General features: G+C 39.8%; 1 protein-coding gene across 14 annotated transcripts in view; it reads left to right on the top strand.

Annotated features, from left to right (window-relative positions):
- Nucleotides 1–691: 691 nt before the first annotated feature.
- BPTF (bromodomain PHD finger transcription factor) overlaps nt 692–14,885 on the top strand; it is a 60,569-nt gene continuing 46,375 nt past the window's right edge. For all 14 annotated transcript variants that reach the window (XM_064522741.1, XM_064522736.1, XM_064522732.1 and 11 more), the window contains exons 1-2: nt 692–1,601; nt 13,843–14,665. In XM_064522741.1, the coding sequence (XP_064378811.1) occupies nt 962–1,601; nt 13,843–14,665 (1,463 nt within the window). In that variant the 5' untranslated portion in view covers nt 692–961. The remainder of the gene's footprint in view (nt 1,602–13,842; nt 14,666–14,885) is intronic.

The raw sequence follows: 14,885 nt of genomic DNA, 5'->3' as shown, positions 1-14,885 counted from the left end.
GGCTCTGCCCCGCCGGTTCTGCCTTCTGCCGAGCGCGGCCGGGCGAGGGTGAGTTGTGAGAGGGGTTCGTTGCTGCCTGACGGGTGGAGATTTAAACCCCCCGAGCGGATGAGCATGGCAGTGAGCGGTCAACGCTGCCGCTTGGCGGGGGAGACCTGGTGGCTCCGGGAGACCAAGGCAGCGCCGCCGCTGCTGCCGAGGCGGCGGGACGAGCCTGTTGCCTACCTGCCTTCGCGGCTGTCCCGCGAGGGAGTTGAGCTCGGGGCGGGGAGGAGGGGGCTCCGCGGCGGGCGCGGGCCGAGCTCTGCGGGCAGCCGGGCGGCAGGACCCCTCACGGGCGTCGTCTCCCAAGCGGGAAGATGGTGAGTCTGACGGGAGGGGGGGAAGGGGGTGCTGGCGGGGGGCGCCGGGAGCGCCCCTGCGTTGAGGGGAGCCTCGTGGCGGCGGGGCCGAGGGCAGAGGCTGGTGACATGCGGCGGGGGATTTGGGGGGCTTCGTCCCGGCGGCGGCGGCGGGGCGATGAGGGGGGCTCGGCGAGGGCTGCGCGGCGGCGGGAGCCCCGAGCGCGCCCCGGGGCGGCGGGGGGAGGGCGCGGAGCCGCCTCAGCGCGCTGGCTCCAACATGGCTCTCGCGGCGGCGGCGCGGCGGCGCCCCCTGGCGGCGGCGGCTGGGCGCGGCTGGTCACGTGAGGCGCTCGGGGCCTGCTGCCGCCGCCGCTTCCCCCAGTCAGAGCGGAGCGAGCCGAGGCAGAGACGAAGAAACAAGATGGCGGCCGGTGGCGATCCGGAGCGGGACGCCGGCAATTCGGATTGAGCGCTCGGCCCTCACAGCTCGGCGGCCCCCCTCCCCGGCCCGGATCCCTCGCAGGGGGGGGAGCTTCCCCGTAGCCGCCTGTCCGGACTCCGAGCGCCCTCCCGAGCCTTCCTTCCCCCTCCCTTCCCCCCTCGGCCAGCGCCCAGAGATGCGGGGCCGGCGAGGCAGGCCGCCCAAGCAGCAGCAGCCGGCGGCGGCCAGCGCTCAGGCGAGCTCCCCGGCTCCGCCCGCCCCGGCGGGCCCCATTGGGGGGCTGCGGTCCCGGCAGCGGGGCAGCAGCCGCGGCAGGTGGGCGACCTCGGCCCAGGCGGAGACGGCGGGGCCCAAGCAGAAGGGGGCCGGGGCTGCCCAGGCCTCTTCCTCCGCCGCCACCTCCCCCAGGGGGGGCAGCAAGAGGAAGGCAGGCAGCGGCGGCAGCAGCACCCCTGGTGGGGGAGGCAGCAGCGGTAAGGGCAGGGGCAGGGCCGGGGCTGGAGGAGCAGGGGGAGGAGGCGGAGGAGGCAGCTGCAACAGCCAAGGCAGGGCTGCCTCGTCCAGGAGGAGCATCAGCAAAGTGGTGTACGACGATCATGAGAGTGAAGAGGAGGAGGAGAGCATGGTGTCCGAGGAGGAAGAGGAGGGAGACCCCGAGGATAACCAGGACTCCGAGGAGGAAGAGGAGGAGGAGATCATGGAGGAGGAGGACGACGACGACTCTGACTACCCTGAAGAGATGGAGGATGAAGACGATGCCAGTTATTGCACTGAGAGCAGCTTCAGGAGCCACAGCACCTACAGCAGCACCCCAGGTAGAGAGTCAGTGGGATGAGCTAAAAACGAGGCCAGGGCACCCCACATGCTCCCTCTAGGTTTGCAAATACGTACACGCATGGGAGGAAGAATGCATGCGGATCGTAAGGGATGCCTGCAAGCACTCGCAGGCAGAGAGGGGTATGCAAATTAACGACTGGCAACCCCACGGATGCAGGGAAGGTGCTTACAAACACACTTGCAGCCGGGAGGGAGGAGGGAGGGTAATACATGCTGCAATGAGGGGATGCTTTGCAAGTATGCGTAGAGGTTCTGGTTGCTGCAGAAATGCATGCTACACCGGAACGTGTTGCAAACAATGTCAAAAGTATATGGAGCATTCACTTAGGATTTAAACGCAAGAGAAAGGAGGTGCATGTACTGCAAAGAAGTGGTTGCAAATATATATAGGAGAGGATGGCTCGTGCCTGGGAATATAACTTAGTGTAATAAGGAAAGGAAGCACATGCAACTTGGAGTGGCCGAAAAAAAACCATAAACACTGAAATTTTGCAGGCTCTTGAAATCAGAGATACAACTGGAAGCAGCATTTATTGGCTTTAAGACAAAACTAGCTTTTCAAGGAGGGAAATGAGGTGCATTGTTCAAAATGGAGATTGCATTGTTATAGTTTAGGGAAAAGTGCACAGGGCCTCATTGCAAGGGTGTAAAGCTAGTTTTAGTTAATAAGGCCTTCTTAAACAAAGATTAAAGGGTGGAGGTTGAGTCAAAAGTCTTGGTTTTAACTATTGCATTTATTTTAAGATGTGGCAAGCTTTAAAACTCATGTTGGGGTTTAAAGCTCTTTAACATCATCGTGATTAAATATAATCTTTTTTTTTTTAACCTCTAGTGGCAAATTTGAACTCAATTTTTTTTTAGGGCCTGCATTCTTTTTTGTCTTTAATTAGTTCATTAGGCCATGTGGGTTTGAAGCCTCAAAAAGTCTTTATCTGAACTTAAGCACGTTAGGTTTATTTGAATTAATTCCAGAATGGAGTTCAGGCTTAGGATTTTTATTTTTATTTTTTTGTCTCTGAGCCAGGGGAGTGGTTAAACTTATGGATAACCTGGGAGTGTGTTGCTGAATTGGGCCGCAGGATAACAAACACTGTTGCTGTACAAGTATTTGACCAATTTGTGAGGGGGGAGGAACAGGTTGTGTAAAGGCTTTTTTTTTTTTTTTTTTTTTTTTTTGGGGGGGGGGTGTAGTTTTGAGCAGCTAGCAGATCACTTTTTTAAAAGGGGGAAGTACTGGCTACTAAAAGTGTCATTTGTTTTTATTTTAGTTAGTTTAATGGTATCAGTCCATTATGTGACACTCTGATAGTCCTTTAAAAAAGTGCATGTCTGCATCTATATAGATATATATACAAATATTTAAATTCATATCCATATCATCAGGAACCTAAGGGAATTAAAAGTAAATACGTATGTTATTAAATGAATTGAAATCAGAGATAATTGTTTTTTGTTTCTTTGAATAAGTGTTAGTTTACCTGTTGCAGGGATGTACCGCACTGAAATTGAATTCCTTTGGATATTTATTACTTTAAAGATTGAGGTCTAGTTCACAGGAGAAGAAATTCTGAAGTACTCTCTTAACTCTTTTAACCCTTTGTTTTCTGTTTAGTTGTGGTAACTTTCATTCTGACTACCTCTTTTTGGTACTTTTGTCAGGGAAAATACATTTTTATCGCTTTAAGTGGCTAGGTCAGGAAAATATTTTGACATGAAAATCCATTCTGAAAAAAGAATTCTGCAAAATATGGGTATTTTTGATTTTTGAAATGTTCTGGCAAATAAGATATCTCTGTGTGCATTGTTGTGCAAGCACAGGCAGGTTTTAATTGGTATTTGAGTAGCAGAAATCGTTTTGATAATTTATATGCTTATTTTCCACTTGATCAAGGAAACCAGGTTTAGCTTTTTAAAATAAATTTAAATGTAAGCATTTTAATCATAATATTCTATAAAGTACGTGGTATTCTGACACTGAGTGACTGATAGTTAAAGCACCTACATTTTGGCAATATACTGGAACTTCTGATTAGTTAGTATTGGCCGGAAGGCTTTTTTCTTTTCCTTTTTTTCCTCTTTTTAAGAGACATACTATTGCCCTTTTGCAAAAAAGGTGGTGCAGACTTTTAATTTGATCAGCTAAGTCTCTGTCTCGTTTCTGCTTAATGAATATCTATATTGTGATCACTGCTACATAGTGGTGGTGCCAATTGAAATCTTAGTCTTATCGTAATCCAGGAAAAGATACTTGACATTAGAACAACTATGGTAGGTGAGAGAAAGATCCACCTGATCTCAGTATCTTTTTATCTGACAGTGGCCAGTGGAGAGAAAAGTGGTAAGAATTGGGCAAGCGTATAATGATAGGTCTTCAGGGTACCCTCACAGGCTCTAGTGATCTTTGGCTCAGGTACATACTGAGCCAGAATTGGTCTGTAGCTCTTGCTGTATTTTTTCTTTCATAAATAGGTCTTCAGACCAGGCAAACTGTAACATACAGTGGCAAAGTTCCTGTGTTTGAAGCTTCCTGTCCTGAAACTCCATACAGTTTGAAGGAGTATCTCTCTTTTTTGTTTAAAACCAAAATTCTGCCTCCTGACAGTATCATTTGATGCCTGATAGTTTTCTGCTCGAGGAGATTATGAACGATTGTTCTCTATTTATCTTCTCTAGATGATGTGCACCCTGAATTATTACCACCTTCAGGTTGTAGTCTTTGGGGTGGAAGAGGGTTTTTGTAGAACAGGATATTGAAAAATTGCAATAATAATCAAGCTCTCCTTGTCAACCAAGATTGTACACTTAAATCACATCCCATTTAAGTGGAGGTGAAACAGTTTTACAGTTTTTCAAAGTTATATTGAACAATGAATTTAAAGAGCACAGTGCAATGTCTCTAGCCAAGAAAGGCTCAATTTTTATGCTCCTCTGTGAAGTTTATGATATATCCTGAACCTGGATGTTGGAGTACTTCTTTACTATGTTATTATTCAAGTATTTAGAGAAGCAAAGCCTTAGGAATGATAATACGCCTTTGATATAATGCCTGATAACAGTATAGTTAAATTTTATCGTGTGAATGTGTGTGACGTTTATCACTTCTTTTCCTTCTACTGGATGGACCTTTGGTAGAGGGATTGTGTGTGTATTACCCTTTCTCTGTTTTCCCTTTGTGTCCTCAGAAGGTAGGTGTACTTTTAGGTTAGGTAATCCTGTACATCTTCTGTCATGAACCATTTTTGCCATTACCTGTCTGCTGGAACTTTTCTTTAAGCTTATCACAATTGCATTATGCATACCAAGTATTTTCCATGCGATGCAGAACTTTAAAACATGACTTCATCAAGATGCCTAAAAGTGCTTCCTTTTTTGTTGCTTCCTTTTTTTTTTAATAAAAAACTTGGAAAACTAGCTTTAGGAAGATCTGTTCATCTAGCTTTTGGCTGAGATAATAAACATCAGACTGTCTAACAAGCAAATGCACAACAGTGGAGTTGTGAGCCAGAAGATTACCTCATTAAAATATTTTTAATATAGTTTTTGGATGGATGTTGCCAGTCTGTGAGCATTTACAGTGATTGACCAATGCTTTTGCTTAGCCAGTTATTTTATCAGAGTGCTCCTACCTTTGGGGCAAAACAATTCAACCGGAAATTGCAGGTGCTACATTTTGTGTGTCTGTGAGAATTTTATATCTTAACACATTTTCATGCTCTTGAGGAATTAAGTCAAGACATTGAGATATGATAGTAAGGTATGCAGCCTCTTCTGGCTGTCATGTGGGAATATTCACCAGGCTCCCAAACATCTTACTTAGTGTACCTATTTCTCTAAATTAAATCTGGCATTTTATTATTTAGAAATCTAAATGTTGATTTGTAATCTGGAGGAAGTATCACTAGTTCATCATGAAAAATGTAGGAGGCAATTTCAAGTCCTAGCAAAGAAGTTGTGTGGAAGGCCAACTTAATAAATTTGTGGTTAATTCTGTTGTATTGACATGCAGATTTGCAGTTTATCTGAAGAGAGTTTGTCAGTTCATTCATTTTTCTAAGAAATTCTGTGCAGCAAATACCTTATCATTATCAAAGTATGTGCATCGTAAAAATAGTAGAATAATTTGATGTACTGCAGATGAATTCATCATGTGAACTTTTCTGTAGGTCTGCAGTAAAATTGCCTAGTTGACTTTGGTATTGCATGGAACTAGCATAAGGACAATAAATGCGGATTTTGATAGACTTGAGGGGAACTTGCTCCTTTTTAAAATTAATTATAGCATATCCCAAGGATGTTCCAACTAATAAATTGTCAGTCAGAATGCTTCTGGAAAGTAATTGTTACGTTAATATTACTTTTTTAAATTCTATTTTTGCATTTGCTTGGATTCTAGGCACAAAAAAGGAGTTGTGACTTTCAGTACTTCTCAGAATGACCACACGGAGTTTCTTTTGCTGCTTGCATTAGTTATGCAAATGCCAAAATGATGCCTTATAATATGGAGAGGTTATATTCCTGGCTTGTACTGAGGTTCTGCTCATGGCAGTAGTGTTGAGAAATTAAGCTCTTTAAGTAAAATCAGTAAAGAGCACCTGTTTGGTTCAGAAGCATACTGACATAATAGAGATACAAACCAGAAAAAATAACAAACAGCCGAAGAAACTTCAAGCTATGTTTTTGAAGACCATAAAGACCTAGTGCTCTACAAAGCAAGGTAGTAGTCGTTCATAACTTAGGACATGTTCAGGATTTCTGTGACACGAGTGCTCTCAGCAAAATGCTCTCGCATCTAGTTTGATAACTGGCTGTTCTCTCGTTCTTGCCGCAACTTTTGAATTTTTTTGCAGTGGTTGGTGTATTGCTTTTTAATGTTGGTTTAGGTTTTAAGTTTAATTTGGTTTTCTTTTTCCAGGCAAAATGCATAAATTGGGGTTACAGCGCAATATTCGTATTGGAGCCAAAGTACAGTTATAAATACATCATATTCCTTCAGAAAAGTTTTCTTGAAAAGATTTGAATGATGAATATTAGAAACGTGTTGATTGTCCTGTAAGCTTTATTTTTCCCCCAAGGGGGAAAAAAAGGTTTTGAAAATGTCAAAACTTTTAATTTTGACCCATCTTAAGAAAACTATTTTGATTTTCTATTTCGGGACTGCTTTTCATAATATATTTTTATTTTATGTTAAGCTGATTCACTTTCATTTTACTAGTATTTTCCTCTCTAATGTAAGCTGAGCAAATGTTCTCCCAAGAGGTCTACTTTTAATTGAGGAACCAGTTTGGCTATTGTTGTGTAAAGCATGTAGCTGTATCCAGTTCATGCATTTTGCTGGAAAAAAAACCCAAAAATGTGCTGTTATGTATTTTCATCAACTGTCCTAAAAGTTTTCAATTTTCTCAGTGGTGTTTAGCAAGAACTTCTGTGGTGTGTTCTTGCTTGAAACTTCTGTGGTGCAAAGTAGTATGTGGGGTAGTAAACAGCTGATTCTTAAGTATTTAGTAACACCGAACGAAAATAAGATAATATCAGTGAGGTAAGGAGAGTGTGCAGAAGCCAAAATTCCTAGGAGGAAGGAAAGCATAGAAGAGGGCATCTGTCTCTAAGCAGTACTCACGCTTCCAGAATATCATATAATTGCCAATTGGTCTTTATGTTGAGGGGTTTCTCTAGTGACTCATGATCTGAAAAACAAAACCAGCTCCATTCTGTTTTGCTAAAAACTAACTTTTACGTAAGAGTAACATAGTTTGACTTGACTTGTGGGACTTGAAGCCAGAAATTAATCTTTCTTCTTATTGGAGGCAAATTGAAAACCCTTTTGCTTGCTGGGGTCAGTTCTGTGAAATGTGCCTGTGGGGTTTTGTTTGTTTTATTTTTCTTCTCCTGTGAGAGATTACTGAAGTATCAGAAACTCTGCAGGCCATATCTTTTCTTTCCCTTGTACTCTATCAGTTTCCTCCTCCATTGCAAAAGTGAACAAAAAGCCCTAAACTGGAGCCTTGGTGCCTAAGTGATGAGAAATTAAGAGGAAGGGAAAGATCTTGGTCAGAAAGCTCACAACTAGTCTGATTTCTCTTCTCCAAAAAATGCTGGAACTGGTGTTGTTCATTTCCAAGGTTGTGTACCAGAGCAGAATATTTTGTCTGTAGGACCTCCGTCCTCCAGATCATCATTTGAAATATGCTGGGCTGAAAAAATGTATTTATTACTGCTCTATGTCTGCAGTGAAGGGATGTGTAGCACAAGTTAAACGTAAGGTGTAATAGGACTTCTGTGAACTTTGTTAGGCTATGTATGTATATATATGGTAATTGGAATATAACTAAAGGCACAAAAAGCATGGAAGTAATATTTGATCACAGTACCTTTAAATATTATGGACATTTATGTGGTAGTTTAGTGTTTTAAATAATAATAGTGTTTTAAAACTGGCTACATAAATGTTAAGTATGGTTAAACTATTTGCAAGTTCCATGTCCTCCTGAGTTCAAGAATTAGAAGTTGTCACTTTCCCTTTCTTTTAGTCTGTGTATGAGAATGTAAACAAGCTTTTTGAACCTTTTCAACTCCAGTGCATTTCTAAATTTTTGAACTGAATAGCTTGAACAGACTGAAATTAAAAAAAAGGCAAGAGTAAAAAGAATTTTTTTTGAACTGCTTCAGTAAATCCTGGTTCTGAGTGTTCAGCCTGTGATTTCAGCAGTTCAGTGACTTCCTTTTATTTCAGATATCATCAACATGTTTTGCTTAAATATTTGTAATATAAATTATTTTAATAATTATGGTAAATGTAGACTATAATTATCAATATCTATAATTAAATGTACCATGTGAATAAAATTGTTTACTCTTTAATCTTAATTACAGGCAGCTCTTCAACTAGAGAATTCAAAATAGGGAGAGGCAACTATTGCAGACTACTTCATCAATTTTGGAGACAACTAGTGAAGGAATGTGATTTAGAAGTATATCTATGCTTGATTGGAGTATAATGCTGAGACACTAGATCTGAATTGGGTAGAGGTGGACGTTTTTTCTCTGTTTGTACTGGCTCAACTTTAAGGTGGAATTTGGTTCAGGGGTTTGATTAAGATGTAGAAACTAGCTTAGAAATATACAGTTTGTATGTAGTAAAACTTTTGTCCATTTGGGGAAGCTTAAGTGTGAACAGATTGAATTTCTTTAATTGAGGTTAGATACATTAAGACTCAGCTTAAAGTCTAGTCAGTCAGTGGTGGTGCTTAGAGGAGAAGTAACTTCTGCTAGTACACTTGCTCTGGAATGCTCCGACATTTTTTGTTCTAGACAAAGTACATATTGCATTTTCTACTTAAAATAAAAACCTGCTGCTATGAGAAGAGATTTCCACAGACAGGAAACTATGTAGGGCAAATAGTAAAAATGATTTATCCAAAGTTAAGTAAACTCTACCAAGCTATATTGAAAATTGTTAATTGTAAGTGTAGTAGTACAAAGTTTAAAAAGAAAATCAAACCAAAGTATAATTTTGTTGACTACTCAGTGTGGTCATTGCACTGAATTTATATTTCACTTTTTCCAATATTCTTTTAAGTACATATTAATCTAATGTACATATATAGTGTCCCAAATGAAAATAAATGTTCACTGTTGTGTAATCATCACTTGTATAGTCTACACAAGCTTGCACTTTTCTGAAATATTTAAGTTGATACCATTAAATTAATCACACTTCTGTTGGAGATAGTGCTCAGGCTTCCTAGTGGAGGGCAAAATCAATGAGAATTGACAATAAAAATGGAGTTGTCAAATCCCAGTATCTCTTTAAAAAAAATAAATAAAATTGAAGATAGAAATGGCTGAAGAGACCACTTTTTTTGTAAGCTGGTGAATGTAAAATTCGAGCAGTGGACAGCTCTGTTTTAGAACGTGACGCATTTAGGCATATTGTATATTATTTTAGCATGTTATTGTGGGCATGTTAAAGCATAGGAGGCAGTGTGGTTCCTTTGTCATTCATGTAAAACTCCTATGCTAAGCTACATCATGCAGAAAGTGGAGAGTTTCTGAGTATTCAGTGTTGCCAACTTTGGGAGAATGCTAACCTTTGAATCCCACCTGGCTGGTATTCATGAATCAATCTAACACCTAGTTTGTGCCAGATCCAGTCACTCCCCACAGTGGAGTGAGATGGGTAGAAATTTTCATATTCCGCCTTAAATCATTCTGTCATTTGGGCTCTCAGATGTGCATGTGAATCGCTGTGGCTTTGAATAGAGACTCTTGTGTGCAAATTATGGGGTTAGAAAGTTGGCCACCCCTACCTGAGCAGGACAAATCTGTATTGCTAAGATTATGTATTAGGTTTGAGTTAATGAATATCTTTTGGAAAAGAGGGGCTTTTCCTTGAAGTTAAAGGGCTGGATAGGTTGAATATTGTCGAAAAAGATATTAATATTGGGGTGGGTTTTTTTGTTTGTTTGCTTTTTAGACCTTGTGTCTCTGAAGAACAGCTTTGTAAACTTGAACTGTAATCTTCAAAAAACCTTTGCATAGGTTGGAACCACTTTTAAGCAGTATAAACTGTGTGGACTGTCAGGACCCTACAGATAATTAGCAATGAATTAATTATTATCAGAATTACAGAAAAGCCTAGAGTCCTTACTTGGAATTCAGGATTGCCTTTCTTAGTCCTACGTGCCAAAAGTTGGGGGGTTTTTTTGTTTGTTTTTTTGTCCTCTTCAGTTGCCCGTACTAGTGGAAAGGTGGAATCTACCCAACCTGTAGAATATAGAAAATGAAGGACGACAAAAAATTACATTTTTGTTCAAAACAGAGACTATAGAACTTTGATATCATTTGTATCGTATTCAATTGCTCTACACTCTTAAGTTCAACAGCTGCTCGAGAGCTCTTAAAAATTTAAGAGTGCCTTGTCAAAAAAAGTTTAACTTTTTCACTGGAGATGAGACTATTTTTTCTTAAAGCTGTCACTTTCTTGAGTCATTTCTTGAGATTACAGTTTATACATCAACGGTAATAGATGCAAGCAGAAATTCTTTGGACTACTCAATCTCACTTTGTGTGATTCTCTTCTTGAAGTTTTGTTCAGAGGGAGTATAGCAAATGTCAATAATGAATCAAAAGTGAAATTGAAAGAAAAAGCATAGAAAGATCTGAGATGCATGGAATGCCTTGGTTGCATGGTAAAATATGCTTGGATACTGTTTCTTTCTAAAATGTTTTGCATCTTTGAACACTTCCCTTGTTTAGCTCTGGAAACCAGTTTATATGCAGTGCAGAGTTACTCAAAACGAGTGAGCTTCAGAATAGAGAGAAATGATTTTGAGCTCTTGAGAAGTGTGTGATTTACAGTGTGTGATTAACAGTGATAGAGTGTACTCTGTTGTGGTATTAAGTGATATACTTCATATCTTAAGAGCACATCTGTTTTAGACCACTAGTTGCACCAGTATGCTGCTTTTTCGACAGGACAGGTTAGAGAACTTTTTTAATATTTCCAGAAAATGTTAGGAATGCCTTGGTTTAAGGTTCTGCTTTGCCTCTCCTGTTAGTTTGATGCAACATAAATATACCAGTTTCTACCTCTTGTGAAAGAGACATCGGACACTACCAAAGAAGGTAGATGGATAGTCTGTTTTTTCAGTGGAGGATGAAAACAATATACAAGAAGGAACTGTAACTTTTTTCAAAGTACCACATGTCAAAAAGTGAGAGGAAATAAGTGGTGTTTGCTTCTCAGCCATGTTCATTCTTTCTAGTTTATCTTTGCTGAAACTACAGTCTCTTTTTGTCTTCTCTGATTCATATAGGTAAGTCAGGGTCGTCTTTCACATTACTTTCTTTCTGCAGGGGCTGATTCTTTCTGGACTTAACTGTGTGATAGACAAAGTATTTTTCAGCTACAATTGCAGGCACTGAAAAGAATCCAAGTTTATAGTTCCACCAGCTTTTAGTGATGCTTGGACTTAGTGAAGGCCATTAGTAAATTCAGAATATCTGTGCTGTCTTGTGTGACCGTCTACTAGGGCTGGTCCTACACCATCATGTGTTCTCTGGAGGAAGTTTCAGAAACCTGAAGTAATTTCACATGTAAATGCAAGGGGGTTTTTTGTTCTGTTTTGTGGTCTTTCAGCTTTATGCTTATAGGATTTTGGATCCTGATGGTAGAAGTGTTGTGTTTAATCTAGGTATTTCTTGCTGTAAGAACACTTGCTTTGTGTCTAGCTGTGAAAGTACTGCATTTTTTGTGTGTTTGCCATGATTAAACATTTTCCACTGATTTGTGCAGCAACATATTGGAAGGCAGTCATATAAGCATTCTTTCATTTTCCACAGAGTCAGAACTCAACTAAACTTGGAAATTTATTTTTATATGCAGCTGATGTTGACCCATTACTTGTGTAATGGAAACATCTGGCAGTTCATCTTTTTATATTATTTCAGAGTGCCTAGTTGTTGCATAAGATTTCATTCACATTATTTTAAAGTTTGAGAGGGAGAAATGTATCTGGTCTTTTTGCCATGCTAGCATAATTGTTGGTTTATTTTTCTTACAGAATCATTTGGCAAACTTTTATACATCAGGATGTTTCTTAAATGTAGTTTTTCATTTTGGTAACATTTTTTCCTAGTCAGGACATTTGAGTTTTGATGATGGCATTTTCTAATTCAGCAGACTTGGTTTTGTGGATCTGTCTGCTTTAGTGACTTTTTTTCCCCTCACCGTTATATTAGGGAATATTTTCTTTATTTGTGGGAAAAGTATTGGAGAGAATGGGGTCGAACAAATGCCACAGATCCATTATCTCTTGGCGATAATTTCCAAAATGACCAGAATTCACTTCTGTTGATGTCCATGGCCATCACAGAACTTGATCAAGAAATTAACATGAAGCTTGAAATTCCAAAATACTGGTTGTGTCACTCTTCAATCTCAGATCACATGGTGTGTGGAATAGGTCACTTTCTGTTAAAATATGCATATGAAGTTGCTGTTAGGGACAACTTTTTTTCCTTTGGATTTTCCCTGTGCATAAAGTGCTTCCCTGCAGACCACTTCTCTATGTAGCATTGATAAATATAAAATTTTGTTGTTGTACAGAATTTTTGCAGGCTTGCAGGAGGACCTAAAAATAGTTTTGCATCGCAGTTCTGGTTTTAAACTAATGATTAATTTATAAGATTGCCTAAACTTCTTTAAGGTTAAAAAAAAAGTTTTAATGAGTGCATCTTAATATTTTAACTGATAGCTACAGAACAGTTGCATATACTGGATACTTTAATTCAGTAGAGGCATAAAATATTTAATTTTAATTCTAATGGTATCATATACAGGAACTTTTTTCCCCTTTCCTTCTGCATGACATCTAGTATAGTAGAAGTAAAGGCATGAAAGTGTAGCATCTCTTCTAACAGCCCAATTATGTTCAGTGCCTTTTGTGTTACGGAATGAAACAGTGCTGCAGGTTAGCTGTGTTTAGACTTATCCTTCCCTAATTCCACCTTCTTCTCATCCTGTGGTTGTCTCTTCTGTTTTATTGAAGCATGGTGTTAAGAAAAATTGGGAATTCCTGAAGCATTTTCATAAAATGTTGCATTCGATTTTTGTTTCTGGCTTGTCAGTGTCTGGGAGAAATATTCTGTTTAGAAATCATTGGACAAGAAAAGTGATTTAAGTTCACTTTTATAATCCAGTTTTGTTGAAGTTGATAGCCTAAGACATTGACTTGGCACAGACTTTCCTATGTGCTATTACTGAATAGGAAAATAGCTTGCAGTATTTTAATACTTAATATTTTAATCTGTTGTCTGAATCTTGATTCTTCCAAGCGCCAAGAAAGAATAATAAACTAGTCATGCTGAATAAAAATGAGAACTTCTAAACTAATATTTTGGCTGAAGGAAATGTCTATTTTTAAATGATTTGAACAATTACAATTCTACATGTCATTTTAAATATTCGAGAGATACAGTGTATGGGAAATGCAACTGCTCTAAGTGTCTAAAGTAAAACTTCAGATTTATGTATCTTATTTTTTAGTCTTAGTTAAAATATCAGATTGTTAGCTGAATGTCACATGTATGTAACTGTGAAGATAATCTTTAATTTGCAGTGGTTTAGGAAGAGTTGGACAAAGAAAGGTTATTGCTGATAGACATTTTAATGCATTGACTTGTGAATGGCAAAATTCTTACTGTTATTTTGAATTCCAGGTAGGAGAAGACAAAGAGTGCATCGTCCTCGTTCTCCAATTTTGGAAGAAAAAGATATCCCACCTTTGGAGTTTCCTAAATCCTCAGAGGACTTAATGGTGCCTAGTGAGCATATAATGAATGTTATTGCCATCTATGAGGTACTAAGGAACTTTGGCACTGTTTTACGCCTCTCTCCTTTTCGTTTTGAGGACTTCTGTGCTGCTCTGGTAAGTCAAGAGCAGTGCACACTTATGGCAGAGATGCATATAGTGCTTTTAAAAGCAGTTTTACGTGAAGAAGACACTTCAAATACTACCTTTGGACCTGCTGACCTCAAAGATAGCGTTAATTCCACTTTGTATTTCATAGATGGAATGACGTGGCCAGAGGTTCTGCGGGTATATTGTGAGAGTGACAAGGAATACCATCATGTTCTTCCTTATCAAGAGACAGAGGACTATCCTTATGGACCAGTAGAGAATAAAATCAAAGTTCTGCAGTTCTTAGTGGATCAGTTTCTTACAACAAACATTGCACGTGAAGAGTTAATGTCAGAAGGTGTTATCCAATATGATGATCATTGTAGGGTTTGTCACAAACTTGGGGATTTGCTTTGCTGTGAAACTTGTTCAGCCGTGTACCACTTAGAGTGCGTGAAACCACCTCTTGAAGAGGTACCGGAGGATGAATGGCAGTGTGAAGTCTGCGTAGCACATAAGGTGCCTGGAGTAACTGACTGTGTTGCTGAAATCCAAAAAAATAAACCATACATTCGACATGAACCCGTTGGATATGACAGGCATAGAAGAAAATACTGGTTCCTGAACAGGAGAATTATTATGTAAGTAAACTAACTGTTCAGTGTTTTCTGAAGAATAATATTCTATTGAATGCATATTTAAAAATGGCTTTCCTATAAAGTTACTATTGTCATCTTAAAATTATTTTTTTCTTTAGATAAGACTTTTGCGTGCTTTTTTGTAGGTCGTTTTCTAAAGACCATGTAATTCATCTATCAGTTTTCTCTATATATGGATTAGGAGACTGTTTATTTTAAAAGG

The sequence above is a fragment of the Dromaius novaehollandiae genome, chromosome 18 (genome assembly GCF_036370855.1).
Source record: "Dromaius novaehollandiae isolate bDroNov1 chromosome 18, bDroNov1.hap1, whole genome shotgun sequence".
In the NCBI taxonomy this organism is placed as follows: Eukaryota; Metazoa; Chordata; class Aves; order Casuariiformes; family Dromaiidae; genus Dromaius; species Dromaius novaehollandiae.
This window is presented reverse-complemented; position numbering and strand designations above follow the sequence as displayed.